This window comes from Periplaneta americana, chromosome 14 (assembly GCF_040183065.1).
Source record: "Periplaneta americana isolate PAMFEO1 chromosome 14, P.americana_PAMFEO1_priV1, whole genome shotgun sequence".
NCBI lineage: Eukaryota > Metazoa > Arthropoda > Insecta > Blattodea > Blattidae > Periplaneta > Periplaneta americana.
The window spans coordinates 117737492-117765410 of NC_091130.1; the positions used below are offsets into that span (position 1 = coordinate 117737492).

Consider the following 27919-nt stretch of genomic DNA (forward strand, 5'->3'; position numbering starts at 1 on the left):
TTTTAGAAAAACAAGCCTCTTTTAGTGCTCAGAACTCTGGAACCATTTACTGCAGAACATTGAACGAGAGTTCATTTTGAAGCTGACATTTGGTAGGTTATGATAAGAAGTAATCCTTATTTTAATTGTATACAGAGAGACAGATAATCTGATTTTACTTAGTTTTAGGCTTTTAGCCCATTTGTAAAAATGTAAAAAAATATTGAGAAAAAACCTTGCATTATTAAGAGGGATTCGACATTGTTTGCTTAGTGTCACGGCAATAAGTTTTCGGGGTATTAAATAAATTATTTTCACACGCCTAGACTTGAAAGGCACAACACAGCACGGACTGGCCGAGAGATGAAGATAAGCGAGCGCTGGGCGTCATTTTACTCCTGTGTTTATGAAAACTTGTGATAAAGCTAGCCCAGCTATGCGCTACTAGACGAAACATCACATGTTTTTTGTCTCCTGGCCTTGCTTGCCTAGGCTAGCTCCCGCCTCACAGTCAACTGGTTAGCTCACGCGCGTACTATTTATTTTCTTCATTTGATTTTTCAATACCTCCTTATTAACGTGTTTATTTGTACTTTCAATGCGGAATCTAACCATATATTTTAAAAATATTTTTTCGTGGGCAAAGGTGTCTTAATTAAGAAAAATCTAAATTTCTCCATTTCCATAAAAAGTAAGAAAAACTGTTTACATGTCGAAACTTGAACTTTTCAGCATCAAAATAAACCATGATTTTGATCATTGTGTGAAAGGGTTTCGGAGCCACAACAGTTTAAAGTTGCTAATTTTATGAAAATACGATAAATTAAAATATTTTTAATTTAAACACTATGAAGTGCTGATGCCTCAAACTTTCCACAAAGCATTGTATCACAGTTGTCTACGGACAGAAAAAATTTCATTGTATTTAAAAATTGCAAGGTCAATTTTCTCTATATTTCGGTCGATTTGAGATGGAATAGCCCATATAGGCCTATTGGTTTCAGTTCTATAGTGTGTGGACTTCATCTTAATGGTTTAACGCCTTTTCTTTCCAGGAAATGAGAGATCTAAAGACATTTCTCGATAAAGTTATTCCTCCAGAGTAGGTGACGCAATATTTTCAACTCCAAGTTGTTAACATGGAATGGTGGACTGACGAATGCTGCTGACAAAACAACAGATGGCAAGACGTCTGGTAGCACCTTTTTGAACAGCTCACTTATAAGACTCGGGAATTCCTGTCCATAATTTTGAGAAAAGAAAAGCTGGCCTTTTATCCTCCAATCCCCTTCCCCCTCTTCCCTATATTACAAATTAAAAATCTTTAAATGTTATTTCGTCTCACAAACCGAACCAAGCAAAATAATAAAGAAACATACCAATTTTTAAAAATGCAATTAATAAACTCTTGTATAATAATAATAAAGTCATACAATAATAACAATGAATTAAATACATAGAGTATAGCCTATATATATTTTTTTCTTCCAAAAGGCATAGGTAAGTTACTGTTTGGCACCATACATGTAAGAAAAACAATTTTTGGCTAGAGTAGTTTCGTTTGGAAGTTGCCTTTCCACTAACTAAATGAGTGAATTGGGTGTGATAGTGAATGGTTCTGAGTAAATTTGTACAAAACAATAATAGCAAATGAAAGAATGGCAGCACAAGAGAACTGTGTTTCTGAGTAGAGTCTGTTGTTTGCCATGAATATGTAGTGTTTTTGGTACATTCTGTGTACCAGCACATATTTAATATTAATTTGTTCTTCCGTATTTGCATTTAGTAGCATTGCTTTTATCTTAGTAATAGTGTAATCAGTGGTTATTTAAAAGAAATTGGTATGTCATAGGAAACACCTCTAATTTTTTAAGTGCTTGCAGATTTCAAAACTGTCATCTCTTCCAGTACTATATAAAATGAATGTGAAATTTCTGGCACATTAAATTAGTCAAAATGTGCATAATTTGTATAAATGATAAGAAACAGGAAGTAGTGATAGTTGTTCAGGGGTGGAAAATTGTCTAATATTGAGTGCCAGAAAACATTTAGTGTATGTTATTTAAGAGTGTTTAAATGGTACAATCTTCATCCGTCTAGTCGAGAATGGTGTCTCTTTGTTGTTTATACCTAGGAAAAATATGACTGAAAACAATACAGAACACTTAAATTTTTCTTCTTTGATCATGAATACAGTATACTGTAGTTATTTCATTTTAGGTTGTTTTTTTTGGGAGGGGGAGGGAAATAAAGACATGCGTACTTGGATGTCTTTGTATATGTTATAAATGTTTTTACACAACACGAAGTTTGTAAAAATTAATTGTTCATTACATCATTAATTTGACAAATTAATTTTGTCAGTTTTTAGGTTTTTTAATATTTATTCTTCTTATTTAAATTTTGATTGTTTGCGATATTGATATGATGTGTATATTAGAAAATATATATTTTTGATGAGAATAATGTAGTTCTCCGGAAACTTTTATTTATATTAAGGTATTATAAAAAAAAAAACAAAACAAGAAGTTACTTTTCTTCATTGGTGTAATTGATATACCTAATATTAAATACTGACATGCCATGCCATCTTCTGTAACCACAAAAAACCAACAACAATTATCGTATATCTGGTATTAGCTTTATGTTAATTGAAGTTTCATTTTATTGGCCATCACAAAAAATACTTGAGAAGTCAATGCATTAAAAAATATTTTAACTTAATGGTAAGTTTCACTTCTTTCCCCGTATTGTTCATGTGTTCCAAATCTCCCGTTCTATGCCATCCATCGAGCTACTAATAACAATAAATATTGCTAATGGAGTTGTAGACTGACTATAGCTTAAAAAATAATTTATATATATATCACACATCCTTGGATTTTTCCACCCCTGGGTTAGAGCATGTAATATAGAGTAAGTAATATGTTTTAAAGCATCTTCAGGTATATGAACTGAGTAATCAGAATATGCAGTGCAAAGAAAGTTGAAAAATTTTCATTAGTATTTGAAACTTTGTTAAAGAATCACAGATGAATGTACACAAAAAACTGTTATGTTTACTGACTGTACATGTCGGAAATTTAATTCTGGTAAATATTCAACATATGACACTGTCTGTAAATTGAGTGGCCTGTTGTTAGGTACTGTAATATAAAATGTGACAATGCCTGCTATGTTTAATGGTATTTTATTTATTAGCAATAAAATAAAATATTTTACTTTTAAGACATTTGAAATAATTATATATTCAAAATATTTCTCTTACCAGGAGAGGAAACGCTCTATATATCACCGAATTAAATAAGATTGTGTGAGATGAAAGTACAAGAAGTACTGTTTAAAGTCATACCTGGTATGGGCGGCCAATGACCCCTCGTTTTGGAAATATTGACTACTGTTTGTGACATACTTCCATTAGGTGCCCAATAGGGAAGCATTAGACTATGTAACAGTGTAGCTCATATGGTTGGATGCTGAGTTGTCATCCAGGCAACCCCCATTCGAATTCTAATGGCTTCTCATTTTTTAAAACTTGATGATATTATTATTATTATTATTATTATTATTATTATTATTATTATTATTTTTATTATTATAACCAGAAGGACAATTTGGCCCAAGAGTGCAACGTCAAGTAGATGAACTCACTTTTAAATTTGGAAATATATGTGTAACACGTTCGTCAGGAAAGCTGATATCTCAACTCCATAAGCAATACCTGGAGAAAGTAATAAAGACATATGTGAAAGAGCAGCCATTTCTTCTAATTCTGGACTCGTGGGAAGGGCAGGTAAACCCTTCTTTGCATGATAAAATATTTATAAATGAAGAAAATGAAGTAACGTGCAACCTTAAAGTGATTTCACCCAAATGTACTGGATTATGCCAGTCCTGCGATGTTTATTTTTTTTTAGACAGGTGACGACTTTTATCAAATATTTGCAAAATAGCTCTTTCCTTTTACAAACTGGACGACAAATTGCTTCAAGGGAGGATGCCCTCAAAATTCACTCCTTAATTCACTTTCAGTTGTCAGCTCCTACATTCAAAGCCATGTTGAAATATGCTGGTATGGATCAAAATTAATAAACGAACGAGAAGTGTTTGTGAATGTGGAGAATGTCTGTTTCGCAGCAAAAGTGCGGAAAAATGTGTGTGACTGTGGACAACCTTCTTTCATTTGCTGTGCTTGGTGCAGGAAATATGTATGTTTTGTGTGTTTTTATGACATTTATCATAATGAATCATGTACAAAATGAATTGGAATAGAAACAGAACAGACACCATTGACCTGCCTACGTGAGCAATATTTCCTTGTTTATCCTTTACAATACAATGTTAGTTAATTAGTAAATTGTTTAAAACATGATGAAGCGTTAAATACATTATTAAAAGAAAAAAAATATATAGGACCAGTTGTGATTCGAACCTAGGTCGCCTGGGTGACAACTCAGCACCCAACCATATGAGCTACGCTTTTACACAGTGTAATGCTCCCCTATTAGGCACCTAACAGAAGTATGTCACAAACAATAGCCAATATTTCCAAAACGAGGGGTCATTGGCCACCCATACCAGGTATGACTTTAAACGGTACTTCTTGTACTTTCATCTCACACAATCTTATTTCATTCGGTGATATACAGAGCGTGTCCTCTCCTTGTTGGTTTTTCTGAACAAAGCAATACTTAATATCGAGCGTATTTTATGAGCTTCATACCTGACAAAATATTTGGGTCAAACACATTGTTTCTTAATCGTAATTTTGCAGACTTCATGTTTCTGGTAAATGGGAACATTATACTTTAAATAAAACTTGTTTCGAAATTGAATGTAACTTGCGTGTAATTACTTTTAGGAATCTTTTTGAAGTATACAGAAATATGGCGAAGACGTCCTTATCTTAGCACTTTCTTGCTAGAGTAAATTATTTTAATGCTAACTTAAAGAATGTACTGTACACCTATTACCTTCCACTACTTTAAATTCAAAATGATACGTGGTAGTGCCTACTCCAGCACTTCTTTCTCCTCCTCGCTTTCTCCTTGCCTCTTACGCATGCATACAAGCAAATACACTCTTTATATCTTAAGAAATGACGAGAATCTGTGATGTACAACCAACTGATTGTTTCATATTACAGTAGAACCTCTTTTATCCATAGTAATGAAGGGAATGGACTGGACTGTTAATCAAAAAAAAAAAAAAAAAAATCGAATAATCCGCACCATAAAGGATTTTCATAAGCATTTATAGTTTCGTAATTTCAAACTTCTGCCATACTGTAACCACTGACATCTTCATATTACATACCACACTATGCAATACTATTAGGATTGCCAACTCTCCGGGATCTCCCGTATTTGCCCTTAATTTTTAACAGACTCTCGGCTCCCGTATTATTCTTCTCTTATATGTAGGGGGTGGATGTTGATGAAAAGTCATCTTCTTATTTTTCACATTAGAACGATGCCTATTAATATAGAAATCCTTTCTATGTTAATATCAACGTAAAAAAAAAATTTCTTATATTACATTTTTTGACATTTTTGAATTAATAGGTAATTTTTATATTTTTTTTTCGGCATTTATTGGTCATTTTTAATACTTTGAAGAACTTTTAGATAATTTGAAATGCATTTTACTTTCTTCTTTACCGATAGGTCAGGTAAATCTTTTTCTAAGCAAATAGGTCAGTAGTAATTACCTACTGAATAAGTGAATAACAGTGAAGTTTGAGTTTTGTAGTTTGGAATGGACTCTAAAGTCCATCCCACATTCAACTGAAGGCTTCACTTCACACAACAGAAGTAATATAAAATGCTTGACAGCACTTAGTTTAAGTGAGGGCTTTGACCGCTACTGATCTTTTGTCAGTACAAGGGTGTCTTTAGAATTTATGTTTGGAAGGGGGGAAACTTTCACCATGTCCTGGACAGGACGTTGTGTCCTCAACATGGTTCGGATGGGATGTCTACTGTAGTAGACAGTATTTTTAACACAAAGATTGCAAGAATGCATGCTGTGCCCACAATTTGTTTTGTCATTCACACTCCTTCATCTGGAAGATCTGGTAACAAAAGAGAAGCACGGAAGGATGAGACAGATAATGAAGACACTGACATGGACCACCCCTAATTGAAACACATTGTAAGCCCTCATTAAAATTTATAGTTTTCCCTTAAAACCTTCATTTTGTTGCATGTTCTTTTCCTTTACCTAGGCTAAATTCCAGGAAGTTGCCTACTCTCTCAGAGATTTGCAGGGCAGTCATTGAAACAAGGTGACTAATTTTTAAGAAGTTGTGGTGCAAGTAGCTACGGTGAATAATATTTAAATGTCATTTTCTTTTAATTTTATGTCATTTTTCCATTAGTTTAAGGGCATTTTAATGATCATTTTAAGTAGATTTTTAGGTCATCAACATCCGCCCCCTACTTATATGTATATATTTATTTACATTGCAAGTGGGCAAACACCCGGTGGCAATGGTAACTTAATTACACACAATACAAGCATTCGAGCATTTTTCTCCCTTATTTTTGCGTAATATAAAAATTTTTATTCTAAACATTTGATTTTGTTGTGAATGATGATTTATATGATGAACTCTGTTGTTCAGCGCATACATTAAAATGTGCAGCCTTTTTAGAAGGTAATACTTACCAGTAATGTGTTCGTGCTCACCCATTTAAAATCAAACCAAGTTGATGTTATAAATTTGGAAAAACTGGCGAGTTTTGTTCTAAGCATATCAAGTAGTAATGCTCATACAAAGAGGATGTTTTATTTCAAGAACAATAATTGGACAGATGTTCGAAACAAGAGCATGACACATCTAATCAAATCAGAGCTGCAAACTGTAGTTTAATTCAACTATTGCGCGAGACAAACTCTATCTCAAAATACTCTTAATTTAAGCCTAGCTGCCAAAGTGTAATTAAAGTTGTTTTTTAGTAACTGAATCGAATAATTTCTCTATTTTCTATGTTAAATTTTGTCGATTCCTTAGTCTCCCGTATTTTCTTAAAAAAAAGTTGGCAACCCTAAATACTATGCTGGTTATAACTAGTAAACAGAGAAGTACAGTAATGTGTAGCATTTTAAATTTAACTTAACTTTTTATTAAATCGCCCACAGTTGTAACATCAATCTCTTATTCTGAAGTGAAATAGGCGCATTTTATCCTTTCCCAAACCGCTCAATTATTTGCACTTTTTTTTTTCTTCGATACTTAGTACAACATGTTTTCTTTTGACACTCATAGAAGACATTTTGCATAGAAGTTATTATACAGTAAAGCCACTCAAACAGTAGGACGAGTTTCTAATTGTGTGGAAGTTCTTGGGTTCATTTTTTTTAAAGCAGGTAGTGACAATTTTAAAGTTGGAAGAAACACCCCCTCCTACAAGTAACTGTTTCTCTTGCTAGCAGCAGGAGCGGCTTTCCTTCTACATAACGTGTAATGGTAAAGACTTGTAATAACCCACTGTAGAAAAAAATATGTAATAACATAATGTTCTTACTTCGGTGCAGTGCCCTACATAAAGACAAAGTGCACAAGATATAACTAGTCTATATTGGGAAGCAAGAAAGAAAATGGTGTAACTACCAAGATCTGGATCATTGAAAATCATCTTAATGTATAGATGTTTCACTTTGTAGTGGCAGTTCTTTTATGTCCTTGTTGCTGTGAGGTGTTTGTTGTTTCTCAGAATCAGTTGAGATAAGGAGATCCAAGCATTGCGTATAATCATGTGGTGAAAAAAAGTTTACTTCCACCTATTTTATCATCCTATAATATTGAGGAACAGTATTTATCTTGTGTGTAAACAGGATTTTTATTACTCTCTGATTCTAACAGGCTAACTTTGCTTACAATTACAGTGCATGTGTCACTCAATCCAATACCTACTGTACTCCCAAACAACGGATTGCCACCACAAAGTGATAGATTTATACAGTGCTTAACATTTTTTCTGCAGAAATAAAAGAAGCAGGAGAAAGACAGTTGGATAATCTGCCGATCAGGGTAATGAGTGACGGATAATTGGGATTCTACTGTATCATGCTTCATTCCAGAGAAAAAAGTGAAATAATGATCGAACATTTACTCCCAATTTGGCATAATAATGAAAATTGTTTTGAATTTATTTTCAATATTTATAGATCCTATAAATTCAGTCACTCCCACTGTCATTTCCCACCTGGATTAGAACTTACGGCCTGTTCCAACATCACAAGACATCTGAAATAATTGGTAATTTCACTTATTTATCAATCGTCCCCTTGTTTTTAATCCATTTGGCTTATAATTATAAACAGTTTTGGGAATTCTCGTTTTTGACATCCTTGAACGTTCAATTAAATCAAATTCTAATATATTTAAAATGGCCATATTTTCTAATTTTTATCTGAAGACTTTGTATGATTAGAATGTAAATAAATTTGTCACTGCAAGAGTAGGGTCTCACAGTGATACATATGATGAGAATGAAGTTGGTACATACCCTCCCACGTGATTCTGTGATTCACAAGAAGTTTTTTAGCTCAGTTTCACCCACAGGGATTTAAAATCTCGTAACTCCAGAAAACATATTTCAGTAACAACAAAACATAAGCATAAGCAGGTGCTTTCATAAAATATAACTACCAATATCTCGCACTGACCATTTATCAGATTTTGTGTTAAAAGAATAAAGCACCAAAAAATCGTATAACCAAACATAACTATGCGAGATTTTGTATTAACAGATATGCTATCATTCCAATGTGTGTACATGGTTTTGTATTTTGTCATTTGTAGAAAATATGTTGTTCATTCTTCTATAAGCGTTCATAAACCATTCATTCATTCATTCACAGTTTTCTGTCCAAGGACATGTCCTTAACTACAAACCCAGCATTCTCCAGTGTTTCCTATTTTCTGCCTTCCTCTTTGTCTCTGAATATGATCAATATACCTTAATGTCGTCTATCATCTAATATCTTCTGCCCTGAACTCTTCTCCCATTCATCATTTCTTCAGGTGCATCCTTCAGTAGGCAGTTTCTTCTCAGCCAGTGATCCAACCCATCATAAACCATTGAGGATAAATATTTTAGAACTGTTAAGCCCAAAACCTCGATTTAAGTGGTCAATGGATTTACAAAGGTTTTGGAATAACAGTGATGGCCCTTGTCTTGCACTTGTTCTGGGTTATTTGCACTGGTACAGTGTTGCATTCTTTTTTACATGGGTACATTATAAATAACTCTCTTCCTTGTAACGAAATTATGTTTAAACCTTAGTTTAATTACTTGTAATTTGAAAAATTTGAAGGTGCACATGCTTCTGCTCATTTCTTGTTGAACATATTTTCGAAAATCATTCTTCTTGTTGAACATACTTTCGAAAATCATTCTTTTCGCTTTACAATTTATGTATCTTAATGTTGTCCATCATCTGATTTCATCTGCCTCGAACTTTTTTCCTGTTCACCATTCCTTCCAAGGAGTCCTTCAGTAAGCAAAAATATATTTTTTAAACTCTTCTGACACATTACTCATATTGTACTGTATTGTATGCGCTCTGAAGTATGAAATACCTAATAGCCGAAGTGTCCGAGCATTTAATATATTTCAGTGTGTTTCTTCATGGAACTCGATCTACTCTCGTCATATAAAAATTAAATTATTAAAAGAGAATATGGGATTTTACATAACATTGCTTTTAGTTTTTAAAATGTATCTTCAAATAAACTAGAGAACACAACACATAGCACACTGCCTCTAATGCCACAGGGTGTAAATTTTGTGTTTGTAGAAGTTTCATTTTCGAATAGAATTACTAGATTGTTTTTGTACATGAATAAGCATGAGAAGAATTGAAGGGTTCAGAGCCATAGTGGGCCAAGTGCCATTTATTAAAAACGGAGAAAGCAAGGGTTGAAGTTAAGTGAATACCATAGTTTAATGAAGATTGATATATCATTTAGTTTTAATGTGCATACTTTATATTACTTGATATATGTTTCCATTGAATTATGATAATAACTTCATTTTAACCCCTTGTTTTCTACGTTTTAGTAAATGGCGCTTGGCCCACTATGGTTCTGAACTCTTCAATTGTGAGAAAGGATCTAGCCTACATAAAATTCTGCTGTAACATATGAAGAGTGTAATTGTGACGATTTTTATATTCATTTCATTCTCATAGAATTCAATTCAACACAAAAAAATGAGTGTCACAAAAACGTATTTTTCATTATACATTTTATGAGTTTCACGGCAATTCAGTTCCTTTATAATGTGAATGACATCACAATCTATACTTTATTTTCTCTAACTGTTATTCAAAACACGTACTGTATCTAAATGAAATCATTTAGTATGGAACAAAATTAGAAGAACACATAAAGGTCATTCTTAATAATCCCAAAGGCATTTGACTTGATTTATAAATTGTACAGACCCAGAAACAAAATCTGGGCCACCTGAATTTTCCAAGTTTCAGTTGTAACATATGTGCTTGCTCGGTAACCACTAGGTCTGTACAGTTTAAATAAATATAGGTCATTAATTTTTTACAAAAGTATATTGCTAGTTTTTATAAGACCTGAGCAAATTCCTCTAAGCCTTTCAGATGTTCTTTCAGTGGTTCATCCACGTGTAGCAAGTGCTTTTACAGCCATGACTGAGCAAAATACTGACCTCCAAGTATTTTAAATACAGTACAAAATACTTTAAAAAATTTCACCAAATGCATTTCTATTTCAAATAACTTACTCAAAATACATTTGTATTTAAAATACTCGATAAGATATATCATTTAATATGAGCATTAGTTTCAGAGCTCAAAATATTTCAATTATAGTTTAACACTCTATTTAACTACGTATCATAATTCATAAAATATATTCCTGCTGGTATCAGGAATCTTATAACATTATTCAAGTAATGCTCTACATTCTGATTTAGATTATTCTGTTTGTGACCAATAAAAACTATGAATTAGATACATATTAGATATTATTATTGTACAATTTGTGCGATCTTCTAGAACAGGTAAAATAAAATGTTTGAAGTTTCTGTGAGACAATATTGCTTTTATATAGTTACTGAAAATCTGAAATATCAACATAAAAAATACAGATTGAACCATAAGTAACGTCTATAATTTTAGGGGGTTATTCTTTGTGATATTTCAAACATAAAAGTTTAATACAATTTTGCTTGTTTTGCTTCTTTTTCGAGATAAAAATTATTTTACATGAAACATTTCATAGCTAGTTTTGGGAAAGACATTGATTGAATTCGCAATATGCTCAGGAAATTTAAGAGAACAGTGTATTATGATAATATATTACTGAAGGATTTTAGTTTTGTCTTTTAAATGTGCAGAAATTTGATTCCAATAAATGTAACTTTTCGCTTGTTCGGATCAAATTTCTGCATATTTGAAGGGTTCAAACCTTTAGTGGGCCAAGCGCCATTTACTAAAACCGTAGAAAACAAGGGTTAAAATGAAGTTATTACCATAATTCAATGGAAACATATAGCAAGTAATATAAAGTATACACATTAAAACTAAATGATATGTCAATATTCATTAAACTATGGTATTCACTTAACTTTAACCCTTGCTTTCTCCATTTTTAATAAATGGCGCTTGGCCCACTATGGCTCTGAACCCTTCATTTAAAAGACAAAACTAAAATTATTTCAATAATTTATTACAATAATACATTGCTCTATTAAATGGACTGAGTATATTGGGAATTAAATCAATGGTTTTCCCTAAACACGCTGTGAAATGTGTCATAAAAAGCAATTTTTATCTCGGAAAGGAAGCAAAAACGAGTAAAATTGTATTGAACTTTTTTCTTTGAAATATCTCAAAGAATAGCCCCCTGAAATTAATGACATTACTTACAGTTCACTCTGTACAGCTGCTGGATTATTGAAAAAAAAATAGTAAAGTATTTTTTCGTTAACAAGTTCCTTATACTAGTAACATTACCAGCAGTTAAATTATCCTAATTTTGATAATTACTGTTCCCTTAAAAAAAAAAAAAAAATTCTCAAAAAGTTTATCAGGTAAAGTTTGCATTATTGATGAATGTATAAATCCTGCAAAAGATAACAGCCTTCCTACAGGTGCAAAGGAACATAAACTCAACAGGAAAGACCATCTTAAAAACTTTGGCAGGTTGCAGCACACTATTGGGTTCAGTTCATTGTAGAAACAGAACCGGAAATATGCATAAAAATGGATGATAATTAGTGCGGCAACTCTTTTGTAGCCAGAGCAAGAAAGTTCAAATCCCACAGAGTCAAAACTTAAATATAAATATGTATATAGAGAATACAAGAAAAAATAACAAATACGAAATACTTTCGAAAATTCTTTCAAATTTTAAATAAATGTATTTCAAATACTGCCCAGCCCTGTTTACAACCAAATGGAAATTTCCCTTAGCAATGGAATCTCCAGGTCTTTCATACCTAATCTAGTCCTAATGAAAAAAAAATTATTCTGCACAGAATAATTGCACCGAAACATTAATAGAACTCTGGGGATACACTAGGTTGCTCACTTAATTTTTTTTCATCTTACATAAGAAACAAAATAATAATAAAACATAATTTTGTGTTTTTGCTTTCAAATAAAGATCTATTCATTTTTTTTACTAAAAATTGTTATACCGTAAAGTGGGGTGACTTTGAAAGCTGAGGTGACTTTGAACAGTAATTTAGCGCCTTTCTAAATTAAATGCGGTACCCAATTGCGAAAAAACTGTTTAAGTTGTCAATAAATTAGTTCAGTTTTTTCGCAATTGGGTACAGCATTTAATTTAGAAAGGTGCTAAATTACTGTTCAAAGTCACCCCACTTTACGGTACCTATTTCATGCTCATCATGCTTAGTAGATATAGATATTTGATAGCCGTCCCAACTAGGGTTTAATAATCGGCCTTCTAATCAATTCTAAAAGAATATTTATATTTAATTCAAGTTTTGCTTTAATAGAAACCCTAGATAGGTAGGCTATCATTGAAAAATTTATTGAAAATGCAACAAACAATTTAGGCTACAAGACAAATTACATTTTATAAAGAATATAAATGATTAATTATGAAAATCGATGACTTCAGTGCAGTGGAGGATATCATGTCCAGAGTGATGTCAGGAACTTTTAATTTTCGGAAGACTTCTAAGGACTCCCGTGGGATTGTGCCTCTAGCCCCCAACCATAATTCCTATAACGTCCTATACTGAATGTGAACAAAATTTGACCAATAGTTCTGAAGAAGTCGTTGCGCACAGATGATATGCCCAAAACTTGTTTTTTGCTATCACAATGCTGAAAATATGTAAAATCTGTAAATTGGTTTTTGCACTATCACATTTTCTCTAATGAAAAAGTAACAATGGCAAATACAGGTATCGAACTAGCCAATATACGAAGCATCATACTACAAAATATCCTCAACCTTGGAAAAAAAAAATACAGATTCCATAGTTGAAAGAATAAAATACGTCAAACATGATTCAGAATCAAAATGGGTTTTGTGTAAAGCCAGTTACATCCAGGGAAACATACATAGCGACCTTTGATGCAAACTATAATCCTGGGAGCCATAGAGGGTAAGACCGACCAGCCAGCTGCTGGCCTCACATCCACGTACCTCAGCAGAGGTGAATGATCGTCCAACTAGTACGTGGGTATAGTGTGATTAGCCCAATGATTCCCTGAGCCATAATAGCTTCACTACCTATTTCAGCTCCCAAAATTAATTATGATGCTGGGTGGGCACCAGTCCCAAACACTGGCCGAAATTTCATGAGAAAGGTTTAAGATTTGTACTTTTGAAATTTTAGATTTGTGCACCAAATGTAACATTTTCCAGTATCTATAATCCTTTGATATTTATTTATTCTTTCTAAGATAAATCCTATTGCAATTTCACATGTGATTGTGATATGTATGTGTTTTACAGTTATAAACAGTCATAACAAAATTGAAGTAAATCATACTATTTTAATGCAATGTAATAAGTAAAGCCCGGATGTTTAAGCATTTATAACAGTTAAAATAAGCAGGCGAAAAAGACACAATAATCTTCGAAATAGGCATTAGAAATTTTAAAAAGGCATAATATATTTTAGCAATAAATTTAAATTATATCAACATAACTCACATATTTACTTCGTAGGTGACACATGTTGACTTATAAAATACTTTTTTTCGTGATTAACTGTTTTCCACAAACCTTGCATAACAAAACTGTTCCATCGGTTGAAAACACATGGGCACCAAATTCACTAACGTAAGCATGAAGTTTACTTTTCAATGGTTTACTGAATTTAGGCATTCTAGCTAACCGATCTTTTATCTTCTGTCCTCCGACAATAACTGACTGTTACTCACTCAAATTTCTCTTTCCTACAATAAAAAACACATGTGGCACAAAATTGTAAAAGTAAGATTTGATGAACGCAAACAATTGGAAATGCTACGTGACAACTTCTATCAAAACAAGCTTAATATTTAAAATTATAAAGCTGATTGTTGGTACCGTGAAAACATGACAATATTATATTATTTGTAAGTGTAGATTGTCGACCATTATTCATATTACACCAATAGTATTAAAGCATGATTATTAGCAGATTAAGCACTGAAATAAATTACTTTATTTACTACTGTTAGTAAAGTTTGTCATTATTTCAAATATTTAAATTTCATACACATTACATTACAATTTAATTAGAAAATTGCAAATAAACAAGAAATATTGCTTTAAAATCACAAAAAATGCATTTATTAGTAAGAAACACCTTAAAAACGCAAAATAAAAATTTTCCCTATCACTTCAATTTACTCCAAATCACATTTATATCTATGAAAATAATGATTTACTTATACCCAGTACAAAAAGCATTTTGCCAAACATCCGGGCTCTAGTAATAAGTTAGGAAGATCCCATAATTCGAGCCAGTATAAGAAGTATTTATACCTGTATGTTTTATCAGTAAGGAATTATTACAGAAAAATGAATATTTCAGATGATTATGTTTTATGGGATCATTAATATGTGCTGTCAGTTGTCTGAATAAAGTTCTCTTATTTACAATTTTCTTATTTTTATAAGGCAGTATGCCTATATTGTTTAAAATTCATGTTATGCTACTTGTAATACCAATTGCTCTGCATGTTACACTAAACCTTAACAGGAAAATTTGCAATATCCTGTGACACAAAGTATTTTTTACATTATTGTCATGAATCTAAATTATATAATTAATTATTCTTTTACAGTCTGTCTTGTGTGACTTTAACTAAAGTGAGTCATTGCATATACGAAGAAGCAACTTCGTATATTTAATTAATCTGCGTTCTCTTCTGGTTTTCTTACATAATACACTACTCCGTAGATTTAGTAGAAAGTCGATGTTCATCTACTTAGATATAACACACGCAAGTTCCCTGCAATTGGCAAGCATCATCTTTTAGTAGAGCAGTGGTATTCAATCTGTGATACGTGTACCCCTGGGGGTATGCATCCCACTGATTACGTATGTAAAAATGCTGACATATTTATTTTATAATAATAATAATAATCCATGGCGCCACAGCCCTTCAAGGGTCCAGATTGACCAGCCGGCTGCTGGCCTCACATTCACATGCCAAAGTAGAAGTGGACGATCATCCAACCAGAATGGAAGTATTCTGTGGTTAGCACGATGATCCTTTCAGCCGTTATAGATGGCTTTTGCAACCAGATTTTGCTGCCTATCATAGCTCCCCAAGTGCTAGGTGGGCACCGATCCCATACACTGGCCGAAATTTCATGAGGACTTGAACCAGCACGTTATTTTATTATACTTGTTGATAATTATTGAATTATATTATAGCAATATCAACTCTTGTTTTTCCTTGCTTGAATACCAATTTACGTAAATTATTACTATTATTATTGCATCAATAACAATTTATTTTTAGTACATCAGTCGTCTTTTGTTAATTCTTATACAATTGCAATGCAGTTTGGGGAATACAAATATATTTTAGGGGTACACTAGCAAACAAGATTGAATATCACTGAGGTAAAACAAAAAAGTCGAGGAATATTATGAACAGTAAAAAATCAATCATACAGGAATGGGTATTTAAGAGTTGTCAATTCATTATAAAAAGCTAATCTGATACAACGTTAATACAAATTAATTTTATTTCCTAGAAAAAAAAAATATATATAAAGAAAATACAATAATAAACGAATGAATAAATAAATAAACTAATAAATAAGTAAAGAAAGGAAGGAGTGAGTGAAGGAAAGAAGGAATGAATGAATAAATAATGAAATAAATACATAAAGAAAAAATATAAATAAATAAATATTATCTTACTCTTTCCAGTAATATCCTTAACATTTGTGCCGTTTTCAAGGCATTGAATAATATTCACTTTGTCAGAAATACTCAGACTTGAAAGTGTTTGTGACATGATGTCTTATCAGTATGTGAGGGCTTGGATTCTCGTCACAACAGACCACATTGTATTGTTTTCTGCTTTCTTTAGATTCAAATGCATTCTACTAAATCGATGGAGCAGTGTATTAAGTTTTCGTATTGATTAAACATCTTCAAGGAGGCTACTGTCCCCAAGTTTTAGAATACCTTATTAATTTCATTTTCAGAACAGGAGTGGTGGTGGAACAAGGAGACTATTGAAATGTGTTACATGGTTTACAATCAAAAGCTTTAAATTAATTCCAGTTTTCTTTTCTTTCATTACAAACTCCTATATTTTGGTTGTAAATTTACATTTTAATTGTAATGGTTTATGTTCACCTTCATACTGAATTCTTACTATAAAGGTGCTGTTTGGTGGCTGTAAAATTCATTCATAATAGCATTAATATAAATTTTATTGCAAGAATTGTTATATGTAAGTACAAAATAATATTAATTTTAAATTTTGTAGCCCGTTTAAATGTTCCTACATTAAGTAGAATATTCTATTGCTGTCGCCAGTAAGAAACTCTTCATGGTAATTCAGTTTTTATAACTGCAATTCGTTGTTATATATTTCTTAAAATGAAGAAGCATTCTATAATTAACCAGTCAAAATCACAGTACTGGTACTACTTGAAATGTGTACCAGACTGATATTGCAACACTCCTGTAACTTTAAATGTCAAGGATATTGAAGTCTTGAAGACAGTAGATATTTGACTCAAGAAGTTCAGATTGCATCCATAGTCCAAAAAGAAGCACACTTTGTGCTGATATGTTGATCATTTTCTGATTAACTGTGTTTATAACCCATGCAGTATAAGGTTACCAGATATCGACATATGAAAAAACTAACTTACTTTTAACATTTCTGTTAGTTTCTCATTCACTTGTATTGTTTTCAATTTAAAGAATTAAAATACTCATTCTGTTAACGCATTACTGGTATTTTTCAGAAGAATGAATTTTTTTTAAGCAAATCTTCTCTGCAGGTTATACCTGACAGGTCATGTTAAAGTTGAGTAAAATGGCAAACCTGGCTAGAACAGTTTCTAAACTGATTTTGGAATTTTAGGATGTTCGCATCATTTTCATCTAAGAAAAAACTGTCTACACTGAAGTATTACTTCCAGCAAGGCAAAGAAATAGTTCCGTTAACTTCTAAAGTTGTGCACAGGGAATCATTTTCTTAGAGAAAAATTTAAAATTTTAGCTTCATTTTGAGCAAACAGTAGCACTTTCTTTCTTTCACTTTGCTGTTATCTCTGAAGTCACTTAATTCTTCAAGTAAGAAATTTCGCCAAATAAATTTTCCACATATGCAGAACACATCACAAATGCTAACCACACCTACAAAGACATCAACACAGACATAGAAATTCTACATATTCAACCAAAAAGTCAGAAACTAAACACACTAGAACAATACGAAATATATACACACACAAAAACACATCCAAATGAAATTCTCAACACACAACTCAATTTTAGAACACATACACTCTTTGACTCCACATTACACTACACAAACACACCCCCCACAGGAAACACAAACAAAAGGCGCCAAGACCAGTAATAACCAGTTCTGAAGATGACCGATAACAGGCTGAAACATGTTAACGAGGTAATGTAAAATTTAATACGAGAAAGACACATAATACGTTTTCCAAAATGATATAGTGTTAAAAGTTGTGTAATCAAGATGTATAAAATAAATTCTTCATTCAGGCCAAGTCCATTTATAGTCCAAGAAAGATAATCGATTATCTCTTCAATTTTTTTTTTCTAGAGGGGACCTCAGCAATAAGTAACGTATTTTATGAATGAATAACATAGGCACCGAAATATCCAACAATATTTTCATGAATTTCAAAATTAACCAATCAATCTTCTTAATGTATCCAACTGTTTGCTGACAACATAAAGTCCACTATATGTCCACTGTAGTCTATTCAGTTGTTGTTTTTCACGAGAAATGAGGGGTATTTTGATTGGTGTTCATTACAGATACCTGTTGCTAGTAGCCAGAGTTTGGGTGTAGTCAATATATACTGCAGGGCTGTATCTTCTGCACCTGGTATTGATGATTTTAATTTACTTTTGTGGTTTATGGATGGACAGTATAGAAGAATGTGTTTCAGATCTTCATCATGATTGTTACACCACAGACAAGTAGGATTATGAATTTCAAAGAATTCTGTTGTTGAATAAGAACCACTTCCTCTAAAGATGCGAAAATTTGCTTAATTGGCGATGGAATATATGTCTCTTCTTTCCTGGAGTTAAATTTTTCTATCAACCTATCAAGGAAGACTTGACTGCAGTTATGTCCTCGCCTTCAGTTTTGATAATGGCATCAAGAGAAAGTGGCAAAGCTGCATTAGCAAATTTAGCAATCTGCAAGGATTATTAATAATAATTAATACTGAAAATCCGGAGACATCTGGAGACAAATGATTATATCCGAGGATATTTCAGAGATGGAGTTTGTCTGGGGACAAAAAGCAAAATTTGGGGACTGTTACCGGAAAATGGGGTCGTCTGGTAACCTTAATGTAGCATAGCATTTTATTTCTGTTGTTCCGTACCAAAACACATGTAACTTCATGAAAGTGTTAACCAATGTCTTCAATATCTTTATTTCTTAACTCATTTGAATTAGTGTAGGTTAGGACTAATTGTACCCACATTGCAGGAGTGTTTCGGCAAAATCTAACACTGATATATGTAGTTCTGTTGTTTTCCCTTGTCCTCTGAGATCACTAAAATTGTTTCACATTCCATTTTGAGAAAAAGAAATACACTGTATTCTCATTCATATAATGTAGAACCTTCAGAATAAGTACTCATTTTACAGGGTAACATGTCACGTGAGAATTGTTGATATTTAACTGTAGTTACCAGTTTATACTTATGATTAGATAGGCATGTTTATTTCAAGCAGGAGTACTGATAATCTTAATGCAATTATTTTGGAATGTGCAAATCTGAAGTCTTCATCATGTCCAGAAAATTTGCCTTGTCACTCTGCCACATTATGTTTAAAGTAATAAATGAGAAAATAATAGAGAGAAGAGTGAATGTGTTGGATAAAAGAATGATTGTAAAGTCTGGAAGATTACAGCAGACTGTTAATCTACCAGTACATATATATAGAAATAAATTAGATGTAAAATGGAATATCTAATAAAATAAAGTATAAAATTTGAGATTGTTCGGCTATCTACCAAAATCTGAATGCTATTTGATACAGTTCTATTATACACAAGTACAGTTACCCTAGAATAATAAAAATAATAGTATGTAGAGGCATAAAAACTTTCAACACTATCCGAGCCATATTCTTTCAGAAATGCATTTTGTACTGTCACTGATCACATGCAGTATTACTATGCACAGTTTCTGATGCAGTCAAGGATATTCCATTTAACAGTACTTTTGGCATACAAATGTAAAATAATTATTTACTTTTCCTGCTGAAAAAACAGTTCCACTATATGATTAAGATATTAAAGTATTAGTCATATTCATATTTACTAACTCAGTTTAATATTCTACTTGAAAGATTACATACATATACATTTAACAACAATTTGGTTTCTGAAACAAAACGAATTCTGAATTTTATCATCATGTTTTCATTTTATGAGCTTATTTTCAAATGTAAGTAATATGATACTACTTAAAATACATTATACGGATGTCTTAACATTTTGCTTTTATTCGTGTATATTCAATTTATTTTAAGTTTCCAAGTATGGAAATTCATGCCCCCCCCCCTCCTTATTTTTTAGTAGTTTGACATGCTGATAAATGCTGAAAAATGTTTGTGCTTGAAAGTACAGGTTGTAATACTGAATTATTTTCTGAATCTTGCTCCATAAAACAAAGAATCAAATATAAATTTATAAATGTGGCTTTTTTTTTTTCAGTAGGTTATTTTACGACGCTTTATCAACAGCTTAGGTTATTTAGCGTCTGAATGAGATGAAGGTGATAATGCCGGTGAAATGAGTCCGGGGTCCAGCACCTAAAGTTACCCAGCATTTGCTCATATTGGGTTGAGGGAAAACCCCGGAAAAAACCTCAACCAGGTAACTTGCCCCGACCGGGAATCGAACCCGGGCCACCTGGTTTCGCGGCCAGACGTGCTAACCATTACTCCACAGGTGTGGACTAAATGTGGCAAATGACACACACACTCGTCCAGCAGGATATATATACACACCCATTTTGCCCTTTACTTCTTACATTATTTTAGCCACATAAATTTTTATGTTCTTTAAATAATGATATAGTTTTGTAGACAGTATCACTAATATAATGAAATTATTTGAACATGCATATGATAGTAGGTAGTCAAAAGTGTGACAATCATGTATAAGTCAAAGGAAATATCTTTAAAAGATGTATTTTATGTACCATTTCCTTAAAATATAACCTTTACTCTGTTGGCCTGTTATCACTGTTTCACTTGGAATAATTCATATTTAAGACTTCACGATGTTTGACATGGTGCAAAAACAAAAAGTCTTGTAATAACTCGTCCCTTATCTGTACAATGACCATACTATCTCTCGTTTACTGATCTGTTATTATTTTAGAGTAAGAAGCTCTGGATTACATTATAGCTTGGGCAAATGGAGTGAGGCATATTACTGTGCACTGAACACTCAAAAGTTGACCTTATCTAATCGGCATTTATGAGAAAAGTGAAATTTAGTCTTTTATAAAAAGATTTAATAGACATCTAACAGGGAAATGTACATTTATAGTTGAAAAAACATTGAGGTAATATAAATTTCATACAAATTCTCCATTATTGTGAAATTTCTTCTGCTTTACACAATGTCGTCATCAATCACCAACACCGCTATCTTCCTGTAGATTTTTGTGGTCGATGTCATGATCCAAACAAAGTAATTTTTCGGCAGCTGCCGTAATGCATAATCCTTTTCCAAATCAATTACATATTTATGCAATGACATCTGCTCATTTGCTGGAACTTCTGTTCTCAGAGCAAACATGTCCTGAATTCTGAACAAATGTTTCTCAAGGCCACCAACACCTTTGACTGAGACGAAATTTTCTTAGTTGGATTCAGGCCTAGGCAATACAAAGGCAGACTATAGCTTGCAAAAAATTTCGTCAACTCTATCTTTTTATTCTTGGTTTTCTCAAATAAATCAAAGAATTTAAAGTTTGGCAAATCTGGCTTAGAGGTATAGCTCCCTGCGAAGCTGATTTGAATAATTTCAAAAGAAAAATTGTTCTGGGGCCTGTATCGAACCCGGGACCTTTGGCTGAGTGCACCAACGCTTTATCGAATGAGCTACCCAGGAACTGTACCAGATACCGACTCAACAAATTATTCAAATTTAAAATTAGTTTTATGATGTCATAATAAAAGTAATATTTCTTTATACAAGTCATTGCTATTTGTTTCTTTTAGCGTTGAAACTTTCTCTAATAAAGTACTGTGATAAGATGCATTGCCTAACAATTATTAATATGGAAGGAAGGTTTGGGATTAATTGTTTGTAATTATTGTATTCGTCCATGTGATGTTCGAGATCCTACAGTTGCTTGTTTGGATTTCTACATTAACTAAGCATTAGACTCAAAGCCATTCTCATCACCAGCATAAATAATTATAAAATCACGCTATTGGAAACTCGTGTTAAGGAAGCCTTTACTGCTTTCGCCACTTCAGGACATTTCTTCGCAGTGAGAAGATTAGGATTCGTCATGATCCACATCTGCCTTATTTATGGTATCAGTTATGTGATGAATATAATAAATTCACTTCAATTAAATCACCTGCGATTTTATTTTTCTGGCATTTAATATCAAATTTGTTTAAAATTGTCGGAAACTTATATTGCCACCCTAGAAACTAATGGATTCAGCTATTTATAGACATGCCAGTGACTTCAGCAACTGTCTTCAACAGAAATTACACATGATTCTCTACTTGCCTTCTATTACATTAATGTTATAAATTTATCTTTTTTGATTGTGGACTTTTTGTTTTTCAGCATTGGATATTAGTAAGATTTTTTTTTAAATAAGAATGTCTTGTGAAAATAGACTAAATAAGAATGTCTTGTGAAAACAGACTCTAAGGGCCGTGTTCATAGATATTTTTAGCGCTGGTTTCCGGTGGATGATCATCGAAACTAACGTTTTTCATATCCATAAACCAATGTTAGCGATATGAATAATTCGTCCCTCCTCTGGCAAAGTCGGAACTAGTTTAGCACGCTCGTAGCGGGGCTAGCGAAATGTCTATGAATAGCACCCCAAGACTCAAAATTACAAATGCTAACTGAACTAAATTGAATTAGCAATAACAGGTACAAAAGACTTATCACATAAAAACAATCACATCACCTCAAATAACACTTTTTACATTGGCAGTCCGTTATTAATTTAAAGATTTATAAAAAACGATTTAATAAATTTGTTACATATACACAAAGCACGGCTTATTTTCCAAATACATCTGGTATATGTTTTCCACATGGTAGATTTTAGAAGTGAAGTCTTCAGCTGAGTGATGCAATATTGTGGAGACCCTATTGCACAAGCACAGACTATTCTAACCTCTTTCTTACATTCCTTTCTCTCTTGCTCATGATGGTTAATTTTCTTTCTGTTTAATAAACATACTGTCATTGCACCTCGAAAACCACTATGTGACATTTTGGTCAAAAATAATATTATACGATTCAAAAAGATCAGAAAGGTGTTGGGAATCATTTCCTATAATCCGATATGCGAATACTCTATGATTTCGCTTGTATAATGGAAAAATAAAAACTACTTTCTATAACTGCTTTGAAAATTTGTAATGTTTTCTTCCAGTCGAGTCATATGTACCATAAACAAACGAAAAATTGAGTGCCGACACCAATTTCACACCAAAATAAGGGCAGAAGGTTACTGTGGAAGTGGGGGGGGGGGAGCAGAGAGGTTCAAGCAGGCGAGATCACTCTGTCGAAGTGGAAGAGATAGACAGCAGGGAGGGGCAGCGCATACATCTCATTTCCGTGAGTTTCCTTATCACTGATATCCAATTGAACTTTACATTTTACACAATATTATGTAATAGTTTAATGTCAGTTCAATTGCATTGATTGTCACGTCTTTGACAATAACCAGACAGTCTATAACAGCTGCTAGAGGAAGACTTTAGTTTACCACCTTTCCTGTGAAAATAATGTAAAGTGCTTCTTTTGTTTTCCCTTCTAATTTTATTTTGTTAGCTTCAGTTGCGATATATATTCACTGCATAAAGTGCTGTTCTAATATTACAATTATATATATATATATATATATATATATATATATATATATATATATATATATATATATATATAAATTAGCCTCTCCTCCCTAGAAGGCAGCTAGTAACATACATCTATACATAAATGGCAATTTAACAAGTTTCATTACTGTAGGGTAGGTATTTACTCTCCCTTCACTGTCTTTCAAACGCTGACAACAATATTGCATAGATTGTTTGTTCCAGTATATCCCTAGTTAAGAGCTATCTTTTACATCAAATTGTAAATTCTTACGAGTTAATATGTACTATAATGGGGGCTAATTATTATTGAAAATTAACTGTTCAAATGATAGTGCGTTTATTTTCGCAAATATTTTAAAATAAATTGAAGACCTTAATTAAATTTATACTTTTTATACACAGTACTTTCATTAAAAAAAAAGGATCATTTATTGGTTATGTCGTAAATTGTATAATGAAAATGTGTGAGACTTACAGTGCAACATGTCTTACGTACAGATTTTATTTCATTTTAAACCATTAGTTGTAAAAATTATTTGCAAGTCTACCAGATTATCTGATGATTCAATGACAGCTAGTCATATCTTTTCATCATTTTCCTCGCACCTTGCGCATTTCATATCACTCGAAATTTATGCAAATAATTTCCTGATTACATGATCTGTAAATTAGTATTTAATATAAAATATTTCGCGATATAGCCTAATCAAGATCTTATCCCAATTTTTTAAATTTACAATTCACATGCAATTACAACAATTTCTGTATTAGGATGCGTATTTTCCGGGCTAGAGGGCCGTGGTCTGTCGGTGTTACAACCAAACGTTTCGTCCACTACTCCGGTGGACATCTTCAGTGGCGTGGTACACGTGTGCGGAAAGATCTGCTGTGTGTATCAGGAACTGGAGTAGTGGACGAAACGTTTGGTTGTAACACCGACAGACCACGGCCCTCTAGCCTGGAAAATACGCATCCTATCAACGTCGGCCATGAAAACCTACATTCTAAGATTAATTTCTGTATTTTCAAAGTTTATAGAAAGATTCAAAGGACTGTCTACAAAATCCATTTGATGTAGAACTTAATAAGAATGTTCCTACAATGTGTTACCACAACAGTGATGAAGATATTTCAGTAAAACACTCTTAAGTAAACAGCTTATGTAAATTTGGTCATTGTTAGAATAAAGATTTCACCAGCTGAAAATTACAGCAGCAAACAAAACAAAACTAATACTTTTAAACACACTACTGAAAATAGCAATAAACTGTTTTACAAAATGATCTTACTAGTAAGCACAGTTAAATTATTCAACAGAGAAAAGAAAATTGCAGTTTTTATGTATGTATTTTAGAGTATATTTTATGATGTTCTATGATAAATTATAGGTAATAGGTAGATTTCAAAAGATTGTAGAGAAATATTTTGGAAATACTAGGGTAGATCAGGGTAATTGTGAACACTTTTCACTGATTTCAAATATATTTCAACATTACACAATCCTCAGTAACGGTAAGCATGACAAAGAAAAATTGTATTATTTTTAGACCTTTCTTTTCCCTGAAAATGGGGTTAAAATAATAAGGTTGACTTTTTTCATCTTTTAATTGCTAGTTCACATTTACCCCTTTGAGAGGGGTGTAACTGTAAACACCAATTTTTGCACGGGCTATCAGACGCTGAACATTTTTTGTTGTTTCATAAGAAAGAGCTGTACTCCTTCCAGCTCCAATTTCGGTCACTGGTATCTTTCGTCCCTTTAACCTATGATATATGACGGATATAGGAACTCAGTACCTCTCCTGACCTTCACGAATAACTGTAGTTAACATTTTTCACATCTGTGATAAACTTCTGTAAATCCTCCACAGTGTAGTTGGTTGGGGGTCTCTTTCTAATATAATTTCTTGGCATTTTGATTACCAGTACTGAAAAGTACGAAATGTATTTATAGTAAAACATGTTTACAATTATACCAAATTCATGTTTATAATTACTTCCCCAAGCAATTAAAACTATGGGGCAAATATAAACCGTCATAATTTAATGAATTGAGGTTATGGGAGATCTCAAAACTATTGTAATAAATGTTAACCACTATACATTACTTATCAAAACAACATATTTTAAAAAAAACTAGCAGTGTACGTTTACTTACAAAGCCAAAAATGAAGGTGAAGCAAAATTCTTTCTCAACTTTTTTTGTAGACTCTTAACATTCGTTTTTACAACTAAACAGTTACTCCTATTTGGCGTCAAACTGCTTTGTAGGTTAGCCAATATGTTAATTTCGAAATTCCCCGAATTAAAATTTTTATATTGACAGTTTTGTAGCATTTGTTTACCATTACCCCCTGTTTACAATTACCCTGGTCTACCCTAATTTTGTTCAGTTATTACGTCTGATTTAAAATAATTATATGATGATAATGAGCAGGAAAGGTAAATAAAGAAATATAATAATTATTTATTACAACATGTTAATGGTTGTCATCCAGACGGAAGTCCAAGAATGTATATAGTATGTACAATAGGCAAATCATTACCCGGTACCGGGTACCGTAACAGAGTATATTGTATGCATTATGGGGAATAAAGGTAAAAATATGAGTTCCTATCATGAGAGGTTATTTTTTTTTCTTTTACTTATTTAATGTATGTTATAGGCACAGTAACTGCTATGAGGTATTGTGATTGTAATCATATGTAAAGATGAATGTCTGATGAAAATTGTCATTGTTTTTAAAGCTTTCAAATCAAACATGAAAGCCAAAATTACTATAGACAAGTCCCATTTGAGTCATGATTAACTAAATGCACTCACATGAAATGAAGTACCTTCAAAATTGGTTCTATTCATCGCCATGCTATTTGGTTTCCTCAGCAATAGGACATTCATTGATTTGTTTTCTTTCTCTTGCTAATGCTAAAATATTTATTTAATAGTTCTTAAGTTATGGAAATTAATCTGTGCTAGTCAAGTGATATGAAGGCAGTGGAACTTTTATTGTATTATTTATTTAGCAATACCTTTAAACTGCTTAGGTTATTAAAAAATTGATGATAGATAACATGTTGGGAGGAAACTGGCACAGGAAAACAAAGCACTTCAGTGCTTGTACCAGTGGCGGCTCCTGCGTATTTCTTAAGAGGAGGAAAGAAGGTAACAGGACGAAATGACACCTTCTTGAATGAAACATGCTACAAATTAGCCAACATGCACACATGTAAGACCCAGGTAGTGTTGGGGTTGGCTTTCCCTTCTATATAGCAATAATCTGTTCTTGTAAACTGAGTTTTCTAAATTTTCCATAATATATAATGTTTTCACTTCCATTCATTGTTGAATAATTGCACAAATTAACAATTACAAGGAAATTCACCTCGCAGCATTTTTCGAGCACACTACAGCATCACACATGTTGGAGGAGACTATAGCTACTAACACATAATCGGAACCGCAGAAATTGGAAATAATCTGAGGAAAGCGAGAACACTGCACCCACCCACGTGGTCTGTGTTGTCACATGTACATTTTACAAGTTCAGTATCATATGCTTTTGAAGAATATCAGTTCTTGTAAAGTCATACTACCATTATTGTTCAAAGTTGCTGGTGGCCAATTTTTTATGTTAAAAATAATGTAGTTTGGAGTACCTATTTTCAATTTCAAATATATTTGTACAAAACTGATAACTTGGCTGTTGCCCTGTCTAGTACACAATGAATGGAAGTGAATTTCAGGGGCCAAAAAGATCTGCGATACTAATGTAGAACTACTTCCTCTTTGTTTTATATAAACCTGACTTTCCAAATATCCTTGAAAGTTTCAAACCATGAATAGTAGCCTATATAAAGTGCAATGAATAATATTTTTGATCTATAATTAAAAAAAAAGTTCATATGGTGTCTTTCATAGCGTTATGTTAAAGATGTTTTATTGTGCCTCCTCCTAGATGTGTTATAGTCTGATTGAATTCAGCATCATTAGATGGCAGCGGTAGCGAGCTTGCTGCACCACCAGTCGGTTTCTATTTCCCGCCCATGCGCTGATTCAGAGGAGGATCTCCTCCCTCTCCGTTCATTCACTCGCTTTAAAACTCTGCTTCTTTCTCCGGCTGCT

At 32.6% G+C, this 27919-nt stretch overlaps 1 protein-coding gene across 1 annotated transcript in view; it reads left to right on the forward strand.

Moving 5' to 3' along the window:
• Apt1 (Acyl-protein thioesterase 1) overlaps nt 1–26414 on the forward strand; it is a 40439-nt gene extending 14025 nt beyond the window's left edge. Inside the window, exon 7 of the mRNA XM_069845993.1 lies at nt 1035–26414. Coding sequence (XP_069702094.1) covers nt 1035–1085 — 51 coding nt within the window. The 3' untranslated portion in view covers nt 1086–26414. The remainder of the gene's footprint in view (nt 1–1034) is intronic.
• Nucleotides 26415–27919: the final 1505 nt, after the last annotated feature.